Raw genomic sequence first — 18,353 nt, 5'->3', positions numbered from 1 at the left:
TATTGCCTAGGTTTTCTTCTAGGGTTTTTATGGTTTTAGGTCTTACATTTAAGTCTTTAATTCATCTTGAGTTAATTTTTGTACAAGGTGTAAGGAAGGTGTAAGGAAGTTTCAGTTTTCTGCATATGGCTAGCCAGTTTTCCCAGCACCATTGATTAAATAGGAAATCCTTTCCCCATTGCCTGTTTTGTCAGGTTTGTCAAAGATCAGATGGTTGTAGATGTGTGGCGTTATTTCTGAGGCCTCTGTTCTGTTCCATTGGTCTATATGCCTATTTTGGTACCAGTACCATGCTGTTTTGGTTACTGTAGCCTTGTAGTATGAAGTCAGGTAGCTTTCACTTAGGACTGTCTAGGCTATGCAGGCTTTTTGGTTCCATATTAAATTTAAAGTAGTTTCTTCTAATTCTGTGAAGAAAGGTAATGGTAGCTTGATGGCGATAGCATTGAATCTATAAATTGCTTTGGGCAGTATGGCCATTTTCACAATACTGATTCTTCCTATCCATGAGCATGGACTATTCTTCCATTTGTTTGTGTGCTCTCATTTCCTTGAGCAGTGGTTTGTAGTTCTCCTTGAAGAGGTCCTTCACATCCCTTGTCAGTTGTATTCCTAAGTATTTTATTCTCTTTGTAGCAACTGTGAACGGGAGTTCACTTGTGATTTGGCTCTCTGTTTGTCTGTTATTGGTGTATAGGAATGCTTGTGATTTTTGCACTTGATTTTGAATCCTGAGACTTTGCTGAAGTTGCTTATCAGCTTAAGGAGATTTTGGGCTGAGACGATGGGATTTTCTAAATATATAATCATGTCATCTGCAAACAGAGACAATTTAACTTAACTTTCAATGGAATCATTTTAAGAATCAAAGATCCATAAGAGGGTCTTTTTAAAAAAGGTCGTTTTAAGAAGGATCTTAAAAACCATCCCTTGGGCTGGGCACGGGTGGCTCACGCCTGTAATCCCAGCATTTTTAGAAGCTGAAGCGGGTGGATCTCCTGAAATCAGGAGTTTGAGACCAGCCTGGCCAACATGGCAAAACCCTGTCTCTACTAAAAATACAAAAAAAAAAAAAAAAAAAAAAAATTAGCTGGGCATGGTGGCCGGTACCTGTAATCCCAGTTACTCAGGAGGCTAAGGCAGGAGAATCGCTTGAACCTGGGAGGCGGAGGTTGCAGTAAGCCGAGATCACGCCATTGCACTCCAGCCTGGGTGACAAGTCTCAAAAAAATAAAATATAATAAAATAAAAAATAAAAATAAAAACCATCCCTTGTTTTACAAAGGGATATAGCTGAGGGCCCTGAAAGGCTCCAGGGCCGGATGAAGTCAGAGAGCCAATCTGCACAGAGCCGTCTCCTTCCACTGCCCCCAGGTGATTTTCAACCCCAACCCATCCAACCACATTCTGACCTTCTTGGCTTAACTCCTCCACTAGCATCTAAAAATTGTGAATCGCATCACCTACTGTGCATCACACACTGTGCACATATGACCAGTTTCTTGGCTTTGATGTAAACATGGCTTTCCTCTTGTTAAACTAGAAATAAAAGGAAGAAAAGGAGATGAATGGGGAGGAGGAGATGAAGGGGGATCAAGGGAGTGAAGAAAGAGGAGAAGAAAAATGGATTTGTTATACCATAGGTAACTTAAAACCTGATCTTTCTCCCTTCGTATACATGAATGTGTTCTTGTAAAAAAGGAATAAAGTTTCCTTTCTAGCCTCTTCCCCGGAGATAACCACTGTCCTCATTTTCTTCACATTTACATGAATAGGTACATATATGTCACATATTGTAACATTCCCATTGTGCAGCTTCCTTTTCTCCTTCAACAATATTCCCTGCAAACCTTTTCATCCTAGATAATAAAGATCTACCTCACTTGCTGTAAGTGAGGCAGATGGCACCAGTTTAGACATTTTCCAGTGGAAGGAGCACCAATTTACAGTCCCACTTATAATGTCAAGAAATATAATGCATTGCGATTTTTACCCCAGAAGATCTTTAGTGCCTCAAGTCCTCTCAATCTACCTTGCTTCTGCTACGTGCAACTATCTACTCCCAAGCTGTCCCATAATGGCTTTCTTGGGTTATATTTCCACTAGCAATGGACACACTAATCACTTTAAAATGTATTTATATATTATTTGCAAAGGCATGAAATCATTTATCACACCTACAGCAAAATTATGATATGTCAAACATTTTCTTTTTTTAATTTTTAATTTTTATTTATTTATTTATTTATTTTTTGAGATGGAGTCTCACTCTGTCACCCAGGCTGGAGTACAGTAGCGAAATCTTGGCTAACTGCAACCTCTGTCTCCCAGGTTCAAGCAATTCTCCTGATTCAGCCTCCTCCAAGTAGCTGGGACTATAGGCGAGTGCCATCACGCCCATCTAATTTTTTGTATTTTTAGTAGGGAACCAGGTTTCACCATGTTGGCCAAGCTGGTCTTGAACTCCTGACCTCAAGTGATGAACCCACCTCGGCCTCCCAAAGTGCTGGGATGACAGGCATAAGCCACTACACCTGGCCCAAACAGTTTCTTTAAATGTGCATATTAGAAGCACCATTTAGAAGCACTATTTTGCCATATGCTTCAAATAATACTGAAATTACACTATTGCTTCTGCCTAGTCCATCTACCAAGGCTCGCTGGCCCCCACTGTACCTTTTAAAGACATCAATATATGGAAAGGAAAAGAACAAATTAGTGGAAGACTTTCCCCAAGACAAAAAGATGAACACCAAAAGAAATACAAAAAAGCAAACCAGTCATGGTTTAAAAACAGACTCATGGCTCCATCTCTACTGAGATGTATCCCTCAAAATTGTATTGGTCATTGAAATTGTAGAATAGTTCACTCAAGGGGTATATTTTAAAGCCTATTGTTAGATTATAGCATGCTCACAGCTCACTGCAGCCTTGAGCTCAGCCTCCCGAGTAGCTGGGACCACAGGCATGTGCCATCATGTCCAGCTAATTTTCACATTTTTTGTAGAGACAGGGTAGGGTTTTGCCATGTGGCTCAGGCTGGTCAAGTGATCTGCCAGCCTCGCCTGCGCTCAAGTGATCTGCCAGCCTCAGCCTCCCAAAGAACTAGGATTAGAGGTGTGAGCCACTGCGCCTAGTCCACGATTTTTAAAATGTATTATTTCCTTAGAAAGTTCTTCATTCTATGAATTTCCACGTAACATTTGCTACAAAATAATCTCATGAACATACTGCAGTCTCATCCTGATGCATCTGAATGTGCACTTTCCAGACAGAGGGTAAATAAAGACAAAACAACAGGCTGCACATATTCTGGACAGCAGGTTCATAAACGGCTGAGGACTTTTACCCTGGCTGATTGGATTGCCTGTCCATCTTTATTGTGTGCTGATTCCTACCTACCCATTCCATTGTTTTACTTCTGTTCCTGGGATGACCAACTGTCGTGGTTTGCCTGGGACTGAGGGGGCTTCCCAAGGCATGGGACGTTCAGTTTTAAAATCAGAAAAGTCTCAGGCAAAAACCCAGGATGGGTTTGGTCACTCTATTCAGTAGCCTTCTTGCAAAAACCACCACTCTATCCTCATAGTACATCAATCCCATGCACACTACTACTAACACCCTCAGCGGCTTGTACACACCTCTATCATAGCCCTCACCACCCAGATGACTATTTACAGAGCTGGTCTCTGTAATAAGCACACAGTTGTTGCCCAGTAAATGCTCAGATTGATAGATCGACCGATAGATAGATTCAGCCTGAAGAGAGTGGGATGTAGGACTTGGCATATAACGAAAGGTCTATTTATCTTGATGACTGGGGATAGAGCAGAAAGTGACAGATCATTAGCTGATTTTATGCATGTATTTTGCTTCAAGATTCTTTTCAGCCGTCAGTTGACTTCCTTCTGTCCTCAAGTCCCCGCTGAGCAACAGAGTCCCCAAAGGCCAAGCTCAGTGGGTAAAAGGCAGATCCAGCTTTTCTCCAAAGTGGCTAGGTCTATGTGACTGGGGCCTTAAATCTTTTCTTTTCTTTTTTTTTCTTAAGATGGAATCTTGCTCTGTCACCCAGGCTGGAGTGCAGTGGCCTGATCTCGGCTCACTGCAACCTCCACCTCCCAAGTTCAAGCAATTCTCCTGCCTCAGCCTCCCGAGTAGCTGGGACTATAGGTGCATACCACACTTGGCTAGTTTTTTGTATTTTTGGTAGAGATGGGGTTATGCCATGTTGGCCAGGCTGGCCTCAAACTCCTGACCTCAAGTGATCCTCCCACCTCAGCCTCCCAAAGTGCTGGGATTATAGGCGTGAGCTACCGGTGCCCAGCCAGGGGGTCTTAAATCTTAAAATATAAAAAGGAACTCAATTCAATAAAGTTTGTATTTAGAAGAAATAGTACAAAACGTGCACAAGTAAAAGGCTGTGAAAGGAAATTACATGTTCATGGAAGAGATATTAGGCTTGGCTGAAGCAAAGGATGATAAAATTTGAGGCAATAGAGATTTGCATAGGCCAAAGCAAAATGTTTTGTATGCCCAAACATTGTCAGTGGAAATCAGTGCACTCTCTTTAGTGTGCCATTTCACAGTAATTATCAGCATTTAAAGTGAATATCCTCCTTGACACAGCAATCCCCATCTAAGATTAGTACTTGCAAAAGTACATCCAGATGCATGAATGAGGATATTCACTGAATTACTGTTCAAAAACCAAAATGAAAACAATAAAACAAACAGAAACTATATGAAATGTCCATCAATAAAGATTGATTAGATAAATAAATTATGATCAATCCATTAAAGGGAGCACTGTATAAACATTATAAACAGGAAGAGAGCACTATATGAGCTGATATGGAAATATCTCCAAGACATATTAAGTGAAAAACACAAGGTACATAAGAGTTTACACAGTACGCTCTCAAATGGGTTGGAAAAAAACTTCAGGTATTCATGATTTTGCTACACACGCTTTTGCTGTTGTTGTTGTTGTTGGGTTTTTTGTTTGTTTGTTTGTTTTGAGACAGAGTCTTGCTCTGTCACCCAGGCTGGAGTGTGCAGTGGTGCAATCTCAGCTCACTGCAGCCTCCACCTCCCAGGTTCAAGCAATTCTTCTGCCTCAGTCTCCTGAGTAGCTGGGATTACAGGCACATACCACCACAACCAGCTAATTTGTTTGTATTTTTAGTAGAGATGAGGTTGCACCATGTTGGCCAGGTTGGTCTCAAACTCCTGACCTCAAATGTTCTGCCTGCCTCGGCCTCCCAAATTGTTGAGATTACAGGTGTGAGTCACTGCGCCCGGCCTTATACATGTGTATATTATATGCACACACAGATACATGTGCTTTTTACACACCTAGAAAATACCTAGAAAGATACAGAAGGGTATTTTTCATGCTACAACTTACATACTCTAAATTTTTTACCATGATCATATTACTTTTACAATAAACAGTAATTTTAAAAACTACTTTAAGTAAACTTTTTTCCTATCAAAAACTATGAGTTTTATCCTAGAGCTAAAATGGTCCCAAGACAGGAGTTTTAAGTTATGCAATAACTAAATAATAAATATCTATTCTATGCCAAATGGATAAATCTAAGTTAGTTACAGTGGCACTTACAGCTTCAAGATAACTCTCTTGGTAGAGTCAAATGGATCAAGTTCTGACTTCAGCTGTGCTATGCTTTTGACGACAGCAAGTTACATAAACTCTCTAGGCCCCAATTTCCACCTTTAACAAATGGATATAATAAATAGAACCCATTGTCTAGGGTGAGTATAGAGTACCCAGCAGAGCTTCAACACATAGCAAATAAGTAATGGTAGATAGTAGTATCTGAAGGTGTAGTAGTGATGTGCTACCCCTAAGACCCATTAAGAAGGTTCTAGATCCCTCTCCCAGTCTTCTCCTGATTTAACATTGTCAATTCCTCCAACTTTTTCTCAAAACTGGCAATGATTATTCGTTTCCTATAAACTGGGTAATTAGACCTATTGCCTTATTATGAGGATTCAAGAGGATATTTATCACCACATAACAGTTCACTGTCTTTCTCAACACAGGAGTAAGATAAGCACGGGAATGTCCTGTGATAAGCATCAAAATATAAGTAGTACGTCAGAACACAGGGGAAGAAGGCCGGGCATAGTGACTCACGCCTGTAATCCCAGCACTTTGGGAGGATCGCTTGAACCTGGGAGGCGGAGGTTGCAGTGAGCCAAGATTGCACCACAGCACTCAAGTCTGGAACAGAGCAAGACTGTCTCAAAAAAATTTTTTTTTAATAGGAACAGAGGGGAAGAAACATTTTTTGCTAAATTCCTTGGACTTACACTCAACAAAGCTAGGCAATGACCTTATTATCTGACACCTTACGCTCTCTGCTTTGCCAAGGCAATTTTTGTGGTTTATGAGTATTCCAAGGAATAAAGTTTGTCAGATGGGCCAGCTGGGCTAATCAGCCAGACACTGCAGTTGAGGATCAACCGCTCATTTCTGAAAATGACTTTAGCACTCACTACATAGAGTAATGGCTCCAATGGGACTAGATTAAAAGTGAAGACAAACTCTCCCTTTCATCCAGCCCTATGACACTTTTCAAGACAGACTCAGAGAAGCAATACACTAGCTTTTTTGGCCAAAATAACCAAGCTTGACCCTCCCTCTCTATAGACCCCAGACTCCACATATAATAACCTTGCTAAGTGTGTGAGAACCTGTCATCAAGCTGTCTTTTCTTCTTGAACTCTGGTGAAATCCTTACTCTTTCACCATATTCGTTATTTACAAAAGGACAACTTGTGTTACCACTGGTGTTTCTCCTTATTGAAAGTACCCAGAACTACTCCAGCCCATCCTCTGTGTGCAACTATTTACCTCTGACAGCATGCTCTGAAAGGTTATGTAATAGATAAGTCATGGCCACTTCCACTAACTGTCTTTCATAGTCGCTGTAGAAAGCAGAGGGCCAGGTTTTCTTTGAGACCCTGTTGCGCAGGCTAGAGTAGAGTGGCGCGATCTTGGTTCACTGCAGCCTTCAACTCCCAGCCTCAGGTGATCCTCCCACCTCAGTTTCCCAAGTAACTGGGACAACAGGTGCGTGCCACATGTCCAGCTAATTTTTGTATTTTTTTGTAGAGATGAGGTTTCGCCATGTTGCCCAGGTTGGTCTCGAACTCCTGGATTCAAGCGATCCACCTGCCTTGGACTCCCAAAGTGCTAGGAATACAGGCATGAGCCACAATGCCCAGCCTTATGTTTTCTTAAGGAACTAACCTAATCATAAAAAAAGAAGCAGGAGTGTTTGTATGGAAGCCAGCCATGGATTTCAGCACTGAGGGAAGGGAGAGCCCAGACTTCTGGATTGTGGCCCCAGCCATGCCAGAAATATGAGCATGACAGCTCCCTCCTCAACAGCCCAGTTTTCTCATCAGATGAATAAAAGGGCAGGGACTAGATCATCTGAGATTCCTGCAGGCAGTAAGCACCTGACTCCTGCCAAAGACATTCTCTCTAGCAAATCCAGAAGGAAAAGTCCTAAACAACAACCTCAAATTCACAGTGACCCAAACCAGGAGTTCCTGTTTTCCTTGTTTGGGCGGTGAAAAGATAAGCCACAGAAATGACCACGCAAAGTCTCACATTCTGTACCAGAATTCTGAGCCATGGAAATACACAAATAAGAGGCATTTCCTCTCCCAGCTGCAACCCTTCCCTACCACAAGAACTAAAAACACCCAGGATTCTGTAATGGGGAAGTTTCTGCTCACTCTCATCTAGGGACCTAGACAAGTCCAAAACCCGCACATTGTCACGCCCAAACTTTCCTTTCACCCCTCAGACTTCAGAACTGGAGAAAGCACAGTCCTGGGGGAGTTGAATTAGCGGCTTGCGCAAGACAAGACACTAAAGGCAAGAAAAAAAGAACGAGTAGTAATTAACTTGATTCTGACCAAAAATAACTCGACCATTATAGGCATGTTCTTGGGGTTGGGGCAAGTCTGCCTGGTGGGAGTGACCCCAGCCGCGGGGACCTGCCGGGGGCGTGCTCTTCCCAGCACGCCGAGAGCAGGTATTCAGTGCAAAAACGCACAATGCGACCCAAGTGCGTCACGCCACAGAGATCCCAGGGGAGGAAGAGACTTGTCCTGGCAGGTTCACCGCACCCAACTGACCCAAACAAGGAGAATGGGCTGACATAGCCCCTGGTTCTGGACGCTTGAGGGCCAAACAAGACAATAGGACCATCACACACAACACAAAAAATGACAGGAGGAGGAAGGGGAGCCCAGCTGTCGGGAATGGGGACAGGAGAGGAGGACAGATGGAGAACTGGAAGGAGCGTGCTGAGGAGGGGGTGTGGACTGACTCAGCCCCTGGAGAGAATGCCCCCAGATACGCGCAGGGACCCACGTCCAGCTTCCAGACGCTGCGGCGCGGGGACAGCCCCCTCCCGCCGGCCCGCCTGCCTTCCCCTCTCCCGCGCCCCGCACCGTGTTGTAGAACTCGGCGATAGCAGGCACGATGGTGTAGTTGTCCTCGCACCAGTCCACCTCCGAGCTGCCAGCCTGCAACTGGTCCCACCAGTGCGGGGCGCCCATGGCCACTCTGGAGCATTGGAGCAGCTGCTCCCGCAGCCGAGAAGAGCCCAGAGCTTCTGCAGAGGCAAACCTCGGCAACAGCCTGCGGCGAGAGCGGCTTTATGAAGTACCGGGCAGCCGCCGGATGTGCGCCTCCCAGCCGGCCTCCCGCGCTCCGCCCCGCCTGGCCTTGCCTAGCCTGTGGGACGTGACTCGTTCGCAGGCCCTCCCCGGCCCCGCCCCCTGGGAGGCCACGCCCATCGTGGGGCGGGACCCGCGTGGAAGGAGGGGTCCAGGGTGGGGCGCCGGGAGTCCGGGCTCCAGACGCTTCCAGACTACCCAGCACCCGGCAGGTGGCCAGGGGCTAGATGGTGCTACCCACGCCTGCCCACGCCCATCTCCTGGCTCAGACTCGCAGGCGCCCCCAGATTGAAGGAGCGCCAGAACTCTGCCTGGCAAAAAATTTAACATAAAAAGAAACCCAGGAGGACCTGGACCTCTCTGGACTCAGGGAGAGTTTGCAGCAATTTTGCTGCGCCGGGCGATGGACGCCAATGCTCACACCAGAGAAGTGCCCTCAGTCCCTGCGAGGCCGGACGCCACTCGCTGCAGTCACTGTGGCAGGAAGACCTTCCCGGCTGCTGGAGCAGGCTGGGTCGCCCACTCCCTGGGGGAGCAGTTCTATTTAGAGTACGTTCCTGCCCTCCCTCGCCTTAGCTCCAGCGTTAGGGCTTAATCTAGCCTTCGATATGGGGACTTAGGCAAAGGGTCAAACGTCAGCCATCCCAAACTGCAGAGGATGTAGTGTGGCACCTATGACATCTCCAAGATATCGAGGTTCAAGAGGTGATAGATAACATACATATGCCAGGTGCTATCTTAAGAGTTTCCATGTATCACTCATTTAGTGTGCCCAGCGGAGACCCTGTGAGGGACTTCCATTAGCAAGTGACAGAGCTGGAAATTCAATTCAGGCAAGATGTCCTCAGATCCAGTCATAACTAATTTCTTTTGCTTCTGTAACTGTTCTGCGGTTTCTAAATGAAAGTCAATCTGGTTCCCAGGATCCCTGGAGGAAAGCCACCCTCTGTGTGTATGTGATGGCTCCCGTTCTCCTTCCTTGAAAGGTTATAGGATTCTAGGTCAGGACAGGGGCAGAAGAGGCCCTGGACAGCAGCCCATTGGTGACTGCCATTAGGACGTCTTGCTCGGACCACAGGGTACCCTAAAGGCCAGCAGCTCCCCAGGGTCTGCCCTCTCTCTGGGCCTGACTGTCCAGCAGGACCCTGGGTGGTGCTTCAGTGTCCTATGCACCAAGTGTTTGTCTGCCCACCGGTACCCACAGAGCCATGTACAAGTCCCCAGAGATCTCCATCACTGACAGAAACTGCAAGCCCCGCCGCCACTCCTAGTCTCTAGAAAATCCAGGTTTGTTCCCCAGGGGCCAAACCACACTCCTCCTTTCATCTTTGTCCCAACTTCTATCCCTTCCTCCTGCTTTACAGGCAATTCCACTGCCCTCCAGAGCCCAAGTAGAAGATACACTCTTACCTTCCCTTAGGGTCGATTTACCGAGACCTACAGGATACCCCGTGTGAGCTGGCCACCTAAGAAGGGCGGTTGGGGGCCGGGCGCAGTGGCTCACGCCTGTGATCCCAGTACTTTGGGAGGCCGAGGCGGGCGGATCACGAGGTCAGGAGATCGAGACCATCCTGGCTAACACGGTGAAACCCCGTCTCTACTAAAAAATACAACAAATTAGCCGGGCGTGGTGGCAGGCGCCTGTCGTCCCAGCTACTCGGGAGGCTGAAGCAGGAGAATGGCGTAAACCCGGGAGATAGCGCCACTGCACTCCAGCCTGGGAGACAGAGCGAGACTCCGTCTCAAAAAAAAAAAAAAAAAAAAAAAAAAAAAAGGAGGGGGGGCTGTTGGGGGTGGATGTTTCCCACAGCCACAGAAGAAAGATATATCAGTTAATTTCTGTGTCTCAAAATGCTACACCAACTGTTCAGCAATAGAATTTTCTATGTAGTCAATATTTTACTTCTTCCAACAACAGTTTACTTGGAAATATATCCATATTCATCAAAATATAATTGTATTTTTCTAAAAACCATTATTTTATATGCCAGGGATTCTCAAAGTGTGGTTCCTCCCTTTCTTTTCATATTCATTCTCTTACCAGTGTACATTGGAGTTTCCCAGAGGATACATGATGTGTGATGTCATTACCTTTCTGACAGCTAATGGAGCATGTGCTTGTGATTCTTTGGTATTAAAAGTCTAAATAAATCTCTAATATGGTCACTATTGATATTACCATATAAACCACAAGTTCTCCGGTGTTCTCAATATTTTTTTTTTTTTTTTGACGGAGTCTCACTCTGTCGCCCAGGCTGGAGTGCAGTGGCCGGATCTCAGCTCACTGCAAGCTCCGCCTCCCGGGTTTACGCCATTCTCCTGCCTCAGCCTCCCGAGTAGCTGGGACTACAGGCGCCCGCCACCTCACCCAGCTAGTTTTTTGTATTTTTTAGTAGAGACGGGGTTTCACCATGTTAGCCAGGATGGTTTCGATCTTCTGACCTCGTGATCCACCCGTCTCGGCCTCCCAAAGTGCTGGGATTACAGGCTTGAGCCACCGCGCCCGGCCATTCTCAATATTTTTTAAGAGTGTAAAGGAGTCCTCAGACTGAAAAGATTGAAAGTTGCTGTTAAAAAGAAAGATATTCCTGGCCGGGTGCAGTGGCTCATGCCTGTAATCCCAGCACTTTGGGAGGCCAAAGCAGGCAGATCACCTGAGGTCTGGAGTTCGGGACCAGCCTGGCGAACTTGGCAAAACCCCGTCTCTACTAAAAATACAAAAATTAGTAGAGCTACACAGGAGGCTGAGGCAGAAGAATCACTTGAACCCAGGGGACAGAGGTTGCAGGGAGCCAAGATCACGCCACTGCACTCCAGCTTGGGCAACACAGCAAGACTCCATCTCAAAAAAAAAAAAAAAAAAGGAAATATTCCCAATTAAACTATTTGTAATACTTTTTTATCGTTTAGAATTTTTAGTGAACAAGCACAGACCTACGTTGTTATCATACATCTCTTGTGCATACATAAGAAGGAAGCTATAAGCAAAAATAAATTCATTAAAGAATTCCTGTAATTTCTTTACATTCAGAATCTCTATTATTCTTCTGAGTCATTTTTGAGCTTATAGTCATTGCAGTCTGTGTCGTTCATACAGAAATGTCCTCTGTGTCCTTAATTACTATGTGCTAATAATGCAGCAGTTCTTAAAACTATTCCACTACCGTTTTCTTGCAAACTACTGACACCTGTTTTACAAATTTTGATGCTGGGGCTCTCCTGATCTTACCTGAAGGTGTCAATGGAAGGTTTCCGGACAACAGGGAGCATGTTCCTTTTCCAGATGGTCCTTATATAATCTGTTGAGAGAAACATGGAGATTACAGTTAACAAGTCATCCCACCAGGAATAACCACCAAGTTTGTACATGTGCAGGCAGTGACACCACATCACAACCATGACCTAGCCAACCATAATCATAAAATGCCATCCATGGTAAAATGCATCAGGATTTCAGAGACTTAACAATGCAAAACAATGTGAGTTTTAGCACCAGTGAAATATTAAATTTGCTGAATGTCATTCATCCTTCTTTCCAAGTCTTGCTAAGGGAATGATGGGAGTTTTTCATCCTCCACAGTAACTCTTATTGTCAGTGACAATTATAGTTCAAAATCAGTCAGCCACCTTGGTTCCTTCTAATTACAACTGCACAGAGACCGTACTTGAGCCACACTGTCTCTAAAATTTTGTTTTCATAGCTCTCTCTATTATTAACATTGTTGATTTTTTTTTTTTTTTAGGCAAGGTATCCCTCTGTTACCCAGGTTGGAGTACAATGGTGCAATTGCAGCTCACTGCAACCTTGACCCCCACCCCCGGGACTCAAGCGATCCTCCCACCTCAGCCTCATGAGTAGCTAGGATCACAGGGGTGCACCACAATGCCCAGCTAAATTTGGTATGTTTTATAGAGACAAGGTTTCATAATGTTGCCCAGGCTGGTCTCGAACTCCTGGGTTCAAGTGATCCCTTGAGCCTACCAAAGTGCTAGGATTATAGGAGTGAGCCACTGCATCCAGCCAACATTCTTAAAATAAATACAACATTAGTAATTTAACAAGAGGGCCTATTAGGAGGTTATAAATTTTAAAATTGATTTATATTAATTGCATGATGCCTTAGAAACTACTGCTAGTGGTTGAATACAAAATTCTGATGTCTACTGTAAACTAAGTTTGTTGAGGGAAGGATGCAGTGACAGCAAGGAACAGAACTCCTGAGTTCCAACGATTTGGCTTACAATGCTTTTGGCCTACATGACTCAGTGATACAGATCCATAAGGGAGCAGGTCTGAAGGAACAGCCCTTGCAAGGAATTCAGAATGCCAGCACCTTCTATTTTTACGTAGTGTATAACAATGTTTATTTGGTATAAGTGAATATCTGATAATAAATATCCAGTTCAACTGGTTCCACAAGCGGAAATTATCAAGTCACAAAGTCTTCCCTGGGGTAAAAAATGCAGGCACCTGTGTAAATGAAGCAAGAAGTGCCTGATCAAGGATGAAGTTATATGTATCTTCCTGTTTGACTGGAGTTTTTCACTGTGGTCCTGCTTGTGGCCCATTGTTAGGCCAGTGGTTAAGGCCAGCCCAGCAGCAGCAACATCCCCTGGGAATCTTTTACAAATGCGAGTTCCAGTCCCCACCCTAGATCTATTGGATCAGAAACTCCGGATGGAGCCCAGCAACCTCTGGCTTCACAAGCCCTCAGGTGATTCTGACTCACACTCAGGCTCATGATGAGGAAACCAGGGGCTCTGAGTCTGCCCGGGACCCCTTCAGCTCAGAGGAAAACAGAAGAAGATAGCAAGACTGCTTGTTTTGCTAAAATCTGAGGCAGTTTTCAGCTCAGACTTGTAGATGAGAGTTGTAGGAACCAAGTCCTCACTAGAGAAACACTGCTGCAGCCACTGCAGAAGGTGCTTGTGTTAACTGGGACAGGTGCCGCTCCTTTACTGACAGGCCATCAGTGGTAAATTCTGCTGTTGTCAGTAGGCCTCTATTTAGAAATGCCACTCTTGTGTGTGTGTGTGTTTGTTTTTGTTTTCCTTTTTATAGAGACATGTCTTGCTATGTTGCCCAGGCTGGTCTCAAGTGATCCTCCCACCTTGGCCTCCCAAAGTATTGGGATTACAGATGTGAGCTGCCACACCCAGCCAAGATCACAAAGCTAGCAGAGGATGGTTTTCATCCATCAACCTCTGGGTTATGGGTCCAGCACGCTTCCACTGCACCACTCTGCTGTTCCCTCTCTCCTTTTTCTAATCTGCACTGGAAAACCACACTGTTAACCTCTCTCCTATCGGGGGAACCAGCCCCCAGTATTTCAATGTAGGTTCTTTCTTTTTTCCCTAAGTGTCAGCTGGTCTGAGAAATAAAGAGAAAGAGTACAAAGAGTGGAATTTTACAGCTGGGCCGCTGGGGGTGACATCACATATCGGTAGGCCCATGATGCCACCTGAGCCGCAAAACCAGCAAGTTTTATTAAGGATTTCAAAAGGGGAGGGGGTGTACAAGCAGGGATAGGTCACAAGGCTCATATGCTTCAAAGCGCAAAAAGGAGAACAAAGATCACACGCTTCGGAGGCCAATAAAGATCACGAGGCAAAGGGCAAAATCAGAAACTCCTGATAAGGGTCTATGTTCAGCTATGCAGGTATTGTCTTGATAAACATCTTAAACAACAGAAAACAGGGTTTGAGAGCAGAGAACTGGTCTGACCTTAAATTTACCAGGGAGCAGTTTTTTCCCCACCCTAATAAGCCTGAGGTTACTGCAGGTGACCAGGGTGTATTTCAGTCCTTATCATAACTGCATCAGACAGACACTCCCAGAGCGGCCGTTTACAGAACACCCCCAAGGAATGCAATTCTTTTCCCAGGGTCTTAATATCCCTTGCCAGGAAAAGAATTTAGCTATATCTCTCCTTCTTGCACGTCCATTTATAGGCTCTCTGTAAGAAGAAAAATGTGGCTCTTTCTGCCCGACCCCACAGGGAATCAGACCTTATGGTTGTCTTCCCTTGTTCCCTAAAATCACTGTTATTCTGTTCATTTTCAAGGTGCACTGATTTCATATTGTTCAAACACACATTTTATAATCAATTTGTATAGTTAACGCAATCATCACAGGGTCCCGAGGTGATGTACATCCTCAGCTTATGGAGATAACAGGATTAAGAGATTAAAGACAGGCATAAGAAATTATAAGAGTATTATTAGGGAAGTGATAAATGTCCATGAAATCTTCACAATTTATGTTTCCTCTGCCAAAGCTCCAGCTGATCCCTCCATTCCGGGTCCCTGACCTCCCACAACACTCCCCTTTTTCTAATCTGCACTGGAAAACCAGAATGTTGGGTTTAGAATGAAACATGATAATTGCTAAAACAGAGGTACACATGTGGAAGCAGAAGGGCAGGGCCCAAGTCTGCAATGGGAGTCATGGGAGGTTTCACAGAGGAGGTAGCCTCAGAACTGAGATTTATAAGATGAACAGGATTTTACCAGGCAGAGCACTGCGGGGAGAAATGGAATCCTACAGAAGGAACAGCCCATGCAAATGGATAGAGGTCTGAGAAAGCATACACGTTCAGGAAACTTCAGAAGCACAACCTGACCTAGAAAACCAATAAATGATATGAAGAGCAAGTCTTTTTGTTTTGTTTTGTTTTTGAGATGGATTCTCACTGTCACCCAGGCTGGAGTCAAGTGGCACTATCTTGCCTCACTGCAACCTCCACCTCCTAGGTTCAAGTGATCCTCCCCCTCAGCCTCCCAAGTAGCTGGGATTACAGGTGCACACCACCACACCCAGCTAATTTTTGTACTTTTAGTAGAGATGAGGTCCCACCATGTTGGCCAGGCTAGTCTCAAACTCCCAACCTAAAATGATCTGGCTGCCTCAGCCTCCCAAAGTTCTGAGATTACATGTGTGAGCCACCACACCTGGCCAAGAGTAAGTCTTTAAGAAAGAAAATCCTGATGGCAGAAAAATAAATTAGATTTCCAAAACTACTGGTAAGGTCTTTCAGTAAACCAGGTAAAGGATGATATGGGCATGACTAAGGCAATCATTCATTCCTTTACATGCTGCACTATGCCGGACACTTTTCTAGGTGCCAATGGTTAAACGGTAAGCAAAACAGACAGCGTCTCTGCCCTCACAGAGCTTTCGGTCTAGGGGCTGTCAGAAATTAAATAAGTTCATAAATAATTGCAGTTGTCTCATATGTATCACGAAGGAGAAGTATAAATTCCACAACAGCCAATAGCAGTAGATGTGGCCTAGTCTCAGGGCATCAGAGAAGGCTTCCATGAGGAAGCTGAGAGAAGTGAAGTTTAAGGCAGGGGTAAACAGAATCAAAATAAAAGATGCAATTGAAATACAAAATGGCAATTGTGATAGATTATACTATTGATTCCAAATATTTGAACATACTTTCTCAGTCCATGAATATGAGACTTGGCTTTGTCATTTGCTATGATCATTGTATTGGTCCATTTTCATACTGCTGATAAAGACATACCTGAGACTGAGCAATTTACAAAAGAAAAAGGTATATTGGACCCACAGTTCCACATGGCTGGTGAGGCCTCACAATCATGGCAGAAGGCAAGGAGCAGCAAGTCACGTCTTATGTAGATGGCAGCAGGCAAAAAAGGGAGCTTGTGCAGGAAAACTCCAACTTATAATAACCATCAGATCTCATGAGACTTACTCACTATCACAACAGCAGCATGGAAAAGACCTGCCCTGACGATTCAATTACCTCCCACTAGGTCCCTCCCACAACACATGGGAATTCAAGATGAGATTAGGGTGAGCAGACAGCCAAACCATATCAGCCATGGAACTGATTTACACAATGACTGAACTTTGAAAGCTATTCCTAGTTTTACCATTCCTTTTTATTCCCTCTGCTGTATCCCAAATTGGAGCTTCTCTTCAGCCTAGATCCTGGAATGAAAAAGACCAGAGCTTCAGTCAACCTACAGCCAACATATAACTTGAAGAAAAAATAAAACAGTGTTGTTGGCCACGTGTGGTGGCTCACACCTGTAATCCCAGCACTTTGGGAGGCCAAGGTGGGCAGATCACAAGGTCAGGAGATCGCGACCATCCTGGCTAACATAGTGAAACCCCGTCTCTACTAAAAATAGAAAAAATTACCCAGGCGTGGTGGCGGGCGCCTGTAGTCTCAGCTACTCTGGAGGCTGAGGCAGGAGAATGCTGCGAACCCGGGAGGCAGAGCTTGCAGTGAGGCGAGATCGTGTCACTGCACTCCAGCCTGGGTGACAGAGTATGACTCCATCTCAAAAAAAAAAAAAAAAAAAAGGCCGGGCGCCGTGGCTCAAGCCTGTAATCCCAGCACTTTGGGAGGCCGAGACGGGCGGATCACTAGGTCAGGAGATCGAGACCATCCTGGCTAACAAGGTGAAACCCCATCTCTACTAAAAAAATACAAAAAACTAGCCGGGCGTGGTGGTGGGCGCCTGTAGTCCCAGCTACTCGGGAGGCTGAGGCAGGAGAATGGCGTGAACCCAGGAGGCGGAGCTTGCAGTGAGCTGAGATCCGGCCACTGCACTCCAGCCTGGGCAACAGAGCGAGACTCCGTCTCAAAAAAAAACAAAAAACAAAAAACAAAAAAAAAAAACAAAAAAAAAATTTTGTGTTGCAAACCACTGAGATGGGAGGGATTTTCTCTTACCCCAGCATAACGTAATGAGGGCTGACAAATACAGGAGAATTAATAAAACTAAACTACTGATTAGAGATCAGACATGAAACAGTGGAAAAAATAGAAGACAGCTTCAAATAGCCTAGGCTGAGTGATCAGAAAATAAGTTACTAATCCAAAATGGAAAATAGAAGGGAAAGCAGTGATTCAGGTTTTGACTTGTTGAATTAAAGGCGCAGGCTAGTGAGAATTAGTATTAGCAACAAGAATATCTGGGAAGAGATATTCTCTTGGCAACTGAAAAGGCAAGTTAAGAGACCATAGACAGGTCACAATTAGAGAGGAGATTTGTGAATCAGGAGGACAGACGAGATACTTGAAAGCCATAGCAGACAAAGAGAATGGAGGTCTGGGGGTAGTATGTGGGATGTATCTCCTTGGACACACTTACATTTACAGAGGCCTGAGTTACGAGGAGACACAGGTCCTGGCTGACGAGGAGCAGGAGCAGTCAGAGAGACCTAGAGAGGACCAGGTGGGCGGGGCTGATAAATAAGGGGTACAATGCCACCCATAGGCTTGCCAAAAAAAAAAAAAAAATCCACAAACCAACCAACCTAAACCAGATCAACACACTAGGTTTCAGAGCCATTTTACAGGGACAGAATCGGGTGGAGATTTTTTTTTTTTTTTTTTTTTTTTTTTTTTTTGAGACGGATTCTTGTTCTGTCGCCCAGGCTGGAGTGCAATGGCATGATCTTGGCTCACTGCAACCTCCGCCCCCCAGGTTCAAGGGGTTCTTCTGCCTCAGCTTCCTGAGTAGCTGGGACTACAGGTATGCAACACACCCAGCTAATTTTTGTATTTTTAGTAGAGACAGGGTTTCACCATGTTGGCCAGGCTGGTCTCAAACTCCTGAACTCAAATGAACCCGCCTCAGCCTCC

General features: G+C 45.0%; 1 protein-coding gene across 1 annotated transcript in view; it reads right to left on the bottom strand.

Moving 5' to 3' along the window:
- The window catches only part of ACER2 (alkaline ceramidase 2), a 41,458-nt gene extending 32,696 nt beyond the window's left edge, over nucleotides 1–8,762 (bottom strand). The window contains exon 1 of the mRNA XM_010365709.2: nucleotides 8,497–8,762. Coding sequence (XP_010364011.1) covers nucleotides 8,497–8,604 — 108 coding nt within the window. The 5' untranslated portion in view covers nucleotides 8,605–8,762. The remainder of the gene's footprint in view (nucleotides 1–8,496) is intronic.
- Between the last annotated feature and the right edge of the window lie 9,591 nt (nucleotides 8,763–18,353).

The sequence above is a fragment of the Rhinopithecus roxellana genome, chromosome 16 (assembly GCF_007565055.1).
Source record: "Rhinopithecus roxellana isolate Shanxi Qingling chromosome 16, ASM756505v1, whole genome shotgun sequence".
Taxonomy (NCBI): domain Eukaryota; kingdom Metazoa; phylum Chordata; class Mammalia; order Primates; family Cercopithecidae; genus Rhinopithecus; species Rhinopithecus roxellana.
Note: the sequence above shows the minus strand (reverse complement) of the source record. Positions and strands in the feature narration are given on the sequence as shown.